General features: G+C 47.1%; 1 protein-coding gene across 1 annotated transcript in view; it reads left to right on the top strand.

Moving 5' to 3' along the window:
- Nucleotides 1-6,454, top strand: part of IMPA2 (inositol(myo)-1(or 4)-monophosphatase 2) — a gene marked incomplete at its 5' end in the record, with an annotated part of 30,160 nt that overhangs the window by 17,289 nt on the left and 6,417 nt on the right. Inside the window, one exon of the mRNA XM_008582137.1 lies at nucleotides 777-885. Coding sequence (XP_008580359.1) covers nucleotides 777-885 — 109 coding nt within the window. The remainder of the gene's footprint in view (nucleotides 1-776; nucleotides 886-6,454) is intronic.

The raw sequence follows: 6,454 nt of genomic DNA on the forward strand, positions 1-6,454 counted from the left end.
TTTTCTGTAGGATGGGGTGTCCATTCCAGTGTGGCTGAGCCCACCCCAGGGCCGGCCAAGACATTTCTGAAGCACGTGGCCTGGGTCTCTTTTCATTTTCCAGAGAGGTGAACACTTGACTGACCTCCAAACCAAGCTCACTGCTCATTAGCCCTGAGTGGTGACACGCAGGTAGAGAAGCACAGCAAATTGAACTGGCGCGTCCTCCTCCGTGCGGCCTGTCCCTTGCCGTGGTGCCTCTCACCTGATGCACACAGCAGGGCTGCTGCCTTGTGCTGCCTGCCCCGCCATGAGTCCCTCTTGGGTGAATGGCTTCTCTCTTCCTGGGGCTGTCCCTGGCTCTCTGATTCTGCTGGCTGTACAGATGAATTCTTAATTCTTCACACATCAGCAATCTTGAGGGTTTCTAAGGAGGTTTGATTAGTCACAAGTAGCCTTTTTCCCCCTCAGCAAATAAAGAGGCGTTTCTAAAGAATTAAGCCTTGTCAATAACCTTTGGTTACTAATGCTTGAGTATGATGTTAGTTTATAATATAGTTTTATTAGTCTTATATTTTTAAATATAGTTATTTAGTAAAAGAAAGCTTGCTTTCATGTCCAGGTCTGGTTTTTAATCTAGGCACTGATTTTTCAGTTCCTTTGGAAGGTAATTCCTGTCAACTGTCACTACATCAGTCTTACTACCTACAGCAGCCTTTGTCTTTGAATTCCTGTGTTATTTTCGGTGTCAAATAAGTGACTTTCGTTTGTTTTCTTCTTGCTTCTGCACCCTGCAGCTTGAATTTGGAGTGATTTACCACTGCACAGAGGAGCGACTGTACACGGGCCGGAGGGGCCGGGGTGCCTTCTGTAATGGCCAGCGGCTCCGGGTCTCCGGGGAGACAGGTGGGGCTCCATGTAGCTGGACTGGGTTCATGTCAAGTGGAGAAGTGTGTGTGGGAATGCCGAAAGTCACTGTGTCACAGGACTGCGTGGAAGTCTCCTGCTCATGCTTCCCTCTCTTTATACAAACATTGTATCCCCAATGAGTGAGACAATTCTGGGTCTTAATGTTGTTGTTGATGTGGCCAGGAGCTTTAAGTCTCCTTTTCTTTCGTGCTCACGTCCTTTATCTTCACCACTAAAAGCAATCCAGTTGTCAGTTGCGATTAGATGTCTCGTGGGACTGGGTGAGTAGTCCAAGGCCAGGCATGGTCAGGAGCTTGCCCTGGCCCTCAGAGCATCCAGGTACCTCCGTGGTCCTCATGGCTCCAGGTGGTGTTGCCCAGGTGCAGTCTGTGGCTCCCTGGGTGTGAACTATCAGCAGTTGGTTTCAGTTCTGTGAGAAGACAAACAGCCATGGGATGAGCTGTGGTAATAGTGTTGTTTCCACACACCTCAGACCTGCCATTGTAGTTCCGGCTTGCCCTTGCTTTCCTTAAAGCAGGAGCTCAAGGACATCTGGCAGCGCTTAGAGGGGGCCACGGCTGCACTTAGCCTGCCAGGAACTGCATGGAACTGCCTGTGGCTAACGGTATGCCAGTTCAGGTCCTTCAGTCTCTTTCTGGCCTTTCTCCCACATTCATTAAACTAGTGGTATTTTATTGCATTGTGGGACAGGTACGGTAGGGGACAGAAAAATGCCAGGCAGGAAGAGAAGAGCTCCAGGCTGGAAGGAGCTGGATGAGACTTTAAAAGCTCCTGAATGTCCACATGTCTGGGTTTGAAAAGGTAGAAAGGACTGCTCATTTCTAACTCGCCCATCTCTGAAGGTGGACATGATGAAGTGCCCCCACCCCAGCCTGGTTCCTTCCACCTGCTGACCATTGGCATGAGCACGAAGGTCTCGGCCCCCCTTCTGAGCTCCCCTCTGCACCCGTTTCTGGTCTCTCTGTTTCTGAGTCCTCTCCTAGTGCCCTTTCTTTGTTGTCTCTCTGTTCCACCACCTCCCTCCCCACTGCCACCTGTGTGTCTGGGGTGTCGGTGGCAGCAACAGGGACAAGTGTGCATGCGGGTGGCCAGGTGGTGGCAGGACTGTGGAGAGCAGCAGCTGGGAGAGGGAGGACCTGGGCCGTAGGGGCGGCAGGATGCGTCTGCACCCACAGGGAACAGCCACCCCCCACCCCACCCCCGCTTCTCCTCTCCTGAAGTATTTGGTTTGGCTGTATGCAGAGTAGCACTAATGACAGCTGTGCATGCCAAGGGTACCCACTGCAGCCTAATTGTGTAAGCTGGTGGTGAAGAGACATGTCATTAAACATGCCGGTGACCTCTGCTCCACATTTCGTGCAGCTGTACCACCCGCTGTGTTCGCACAATGCCAGTGTCCTGGTTGGCCGCCAGCGGGGCTTCCTCTCATGGCGCTGCTTCTTGCCCTCGGGGAGCTCCTCTGAGCCCCCCGGGCCGCCTGTGTGTGGCCGCCAGCCGGCACCTGGAAACGGGGCAAGCACAGGAGGCGCCGTCTGCATGGCGTGGGCTGTCCAGCATGGCCTCCCTGCACACTGCTGCAGTCCCCATCTCTTAGAAGTGCTCGGTCCTCCCTGCACACTGCTGCAGTCCCCGTCTCTCAGAAGTGCTCGTGTTTCAAAGCTCATCGGTGACTAAAAACTCTGACTTTTTTTTTTTTTGGTGACCGGTAAGGGGATCAGAACCCTTGGCTTGGTGTCACCCGCACCACGCTCAGCCAGTGAGCGGGAACCGGTCTCCACATGGGATCCGAACCCTCGGCGGGAGCGCCACCGCGCTCCCAAGCGGCGCACTCACGCCACCGGGCCGGCCCTTAATTTATTTTTTAAAATGAAAATCTAATTATATTTTAACATGAATAATATATTTTTATGGAAAATAACCATATTTTCCAAAAGAAAAAAATTTTAGTCAGGAGAGTGGCATTGGCATTGATTTAGATTTTCTCCAAGTTTCTTTGTCTGGTTAAAGACAACTGGATCCTCGTATCTGCTTCTGTATTCAATCTGATTGTTTTGATATGTGGTTGGAAAAGGAAGGAGTGTTTGAATTGTCTTTTCAGGTAATTGAGGATATTCTTCTTTAATACTAACCCAAAACTCAAAAAGTTAGAGGTTTCCTCTTTTGTCTCTTTTGGGGGCTGGCCAGTAAGGGGATCCAGACCCTTCCTTCACCTTGGTGTTATAACACTGCACTCTCAACAACTGAGCTAACCGGCCAGCCCTGCAAATAGGCGTTTCTTAAAGGTGAGTCGCGATGTGGAATCTAATGACATAGAATGAATTTTTTGGTGACATCATGCATTGGTCATTTGAAAAACAGGTTCACTGAGATGTTCAGCTCTTCCAAGTGCTGACACACTCGATTATACAATACTAAAGTCATATTCATTAATATCACCACTCTTCTCGGGAGAAGTCACTAAGTGTTAGAAAGGTGTCAAGCTCTTAGTGGTAGATATACATTTTCCCAAATTCTAATTTTCCCTCGAACGCTTGAATTTTGGCAGTTAAGTGATGGGCTCACTTCTTTCTTGTTCAAGAAAATGTCTTCCAAGTACCCAAGTCTGAGTAACTATAGTTTCTGTCTAAATTCTCTTTGCATGCTTCCCATCTTATCACAGAGAATATTCAAAAGATGTCTACTAAGGGTTTAAGATTTAATGCAATTAGTAGTTTCTACAGCCTCTTCATTCTTAAGTACATCTAACATTTCCCCGCCCTGGGCGTGTAGCAGCGCTGACTGCGGGGCTGCGGCCACCCTGCTCTGGTGAAGGCATCTGTGGTCACCACCTTGCTGCTGTGTTATCAGTGCAAACAGTACACAGTGAAGAAGCAACTTATGCTCAGCATTATTGTGGAAACTGCTTTAACTCCACGGACTCCTGAAGGAGTCTCAGTGACCACGCTTTGAGAGTTTCTGCTCTGGCTGGCTTTTCAGGAAGGGCTCCTGAGAACATGTTCCCTGAGTTCTTACGTGTTCATTACAGTTTACTGGTGGCCTTTATCCTTGGAAGTCCACTTTCTTGGTAAGGAAGCCATGGCTCACATTTTCTCGTCTTTTGATCTTCATTGTGTGATGCCATAAGCATGTTCTTGAAAAGTCTGAAGACAATTTGATTTTCTTTCCCTTGTAAGGGACTTTAATTTTTTGCCTGGATGCCCAAAGCAGTAATTTTATGGCAGTAGATGCCAGTTTTGTTTCTTCTGAGGCACTTTTCCTAGGTACATGGTGTGCCCTTTCAATATGTAATTTCAAGCTTTTTTTTTAATTTCAGAGGTTTTCTTGAATTATACTTTCTTCATTTCCAAATTATAGTTTTCTTCGCTTCTAAATTCTGTTGCTTTGTTTTCTGTCTTCGGGGCTCCTATGTATGTGGGGTCGTCTCTGCTCACCTACACTGTCTGCCACCTTCTCTTGTTCCTTTTTACCTTTTCCACCAATTTTTTTACTGTAAAATTTTTTCTCCTTTTCACCCTCAATTTCTTGTAAAGCATAATCTTGTGTTCCTTTTACTTTGTCTTTTCTGAAATATTTTCTTTTCTAATTTTTCCCAAACCTCTGTGACGTCTGATTTTGAAGTATGCTGTTCTTTCATATATCTCTATTCCTTTTACATAAAGCTACCTCTGTTTTGTGGACAAATCTTTCTGGCATCTTTTATTGACCGTGGTGATGTTATTCTGCTCCTTGTTCTCTTTTCTTCCCTTAGGATGATTCTTTTTAGTTACTTATTTTCCTTGAAATCTGTATTTCTGAATTTTGGGGGCTGTCAGGGAGGGTGGGTTGGTTCAAGATAGTTTTTCAGTTTCGTGGCTCTAAAGCTCCCTCTTCTGTTGTTTTTGTGAAGTATTCAAAAACATTGGCCTTGTCTTTAGTTTTTTTGGTTCCTCTCCTTCACTGTCATTGGGACTTTCTCTGTCCTTTGCCCTGTTATTCCTGTCTAGTGACTGCAGTTCACTCCTGTAAGCTTCCGCTCAGTGCGGATGTCCTGCCTGGAAGGACAGGCCCAGAGAAGTCGGTTACAAGAGATCATGGGAAGGCTCTCAATTCAGAACAGTCTTTTCACAAATTTTAAAATGATGGAAAGAAATCCTTTTTTCACAAAATACCAGACAAGCCTGAGCTTAAGTCTGGGTCCCATCAGTCAAGGGCTCCAATGCCTTGATCAGGCCATTTTGCTTCATCTGTAAAACAAGGGCAGGGACGTGCCCATGAGGCACAGGCGTAGGCCTGTCTGGGAGAGTGAGCCCTGGTCAGTGTGGGCAGCTGCTGCCACCTCTGCATACCTGGTTTCCCTCTGTGAAATGGCCCTGGGGTGCTGAGTTTGAGGATCTGTGCTCTTCCTGCGTCACAGCGCATGTGGGAGCTCTGCCTGTCTAGGCTGGCACCTTGGGGACTTTCCTGCACTCCCCTGCAGTCAGGTGAGGGGGTGCTGAGTTTGAGGATCTGTGCTCTTCCTGCGTCACAGCGCATGTGGGAGCTCTGCCTGCCTAGGCTGGCACCTTGGGGACTTTCCTGCACTCCCCTGCAGTCAGGTGAGGAGACACGGCGAGGCCCTGGCCTTGGAGGCAACACCTCTTGTGTGCCCGATTGAGAGTAGGTGCTTACCTCCCTGTGGAAGTTGTCTGCTTCCCAGTTCCTGTGGGGAAATCTTCAGTGTCTTCCTCAATATGTTCTCAGGGCATCAAGACACTGGAGCCAGGAAATGCCCTATATATGTAAGGATATCATTCTCTTGATCTTACCTCTCAGAGAAAATCACTCTTAAAATGTGTAACCTGGTGTAAGGGATGCCTGTTAGGGACTTGAAAATAGTACAGGATCATACCCTAGTGGGGTTGGGGATTGGAGGTGTAAAATCTGTGCAGCTTCTCTGGAGGGCAGTTTGGAAAATTATATCAAAATCTTAAAGTATGCACGCTCTTTGATTCAGAAATCCCACTTCTGTTAATTTGTCTTGAAAAAATACCAACATGACTGCACAAATAGAAAAATCTATTTGTTATAGCATTGCTTATAAGAAGAATTGAACATGCTCATCTGTAGGGGATGGTTAAATACACTGCCACCGTTGCTCAGAGTGGAGCAGAGTGCGGACTTTCAGAGCAAGGCACTGGCGGGAAAAACTGTATACGGGACATTGTTACATTGAAAGAGCAAGTAGTGGAATGATCTATAAAACTTTTTAAAAAATACTATGTTTGGGTGCGTGTGTGGGTGTCTGTAAGATTTGAAGGTAGATAAGTAAATTACAAATAGGGTAGGATTAGGCAAGATGTTACTGCTCCTCAACTTCCTTTTTCCTCCAGGGCCTCTTCTGGGACAAGTCATATTTCTTCCTGGCTCAAATAACATGCAAGCCATTCAGTGTCTTTCTTGCTCCCTCCCTCTCTTCCTACCCACCCCCCCAACTTTTTTTTTTTTTTTTTTTTTTTACATAGGCTTTTTTTTTGAGCAATTTTAGGTTCACAGCAACATCGAGCTGAAGGAACAAACAGACTCCCCC

Source organism: Galeopterus variegatus, unplaced genomic scaffold, assembly GCF_000696425.1.
Source record: "Galeopterus variegatus unplaced genomic scaffold, G_variegatus-3.0.2 Scaffold2524, whole genome shotgun sequence".
Classification (NCBI taxonomy): Eukaryota; Metazoa; Chordata; class Mammalia; order Dermoptera; family Cynocephalidae; genus Galeopterus; species Galeopterus variegatus.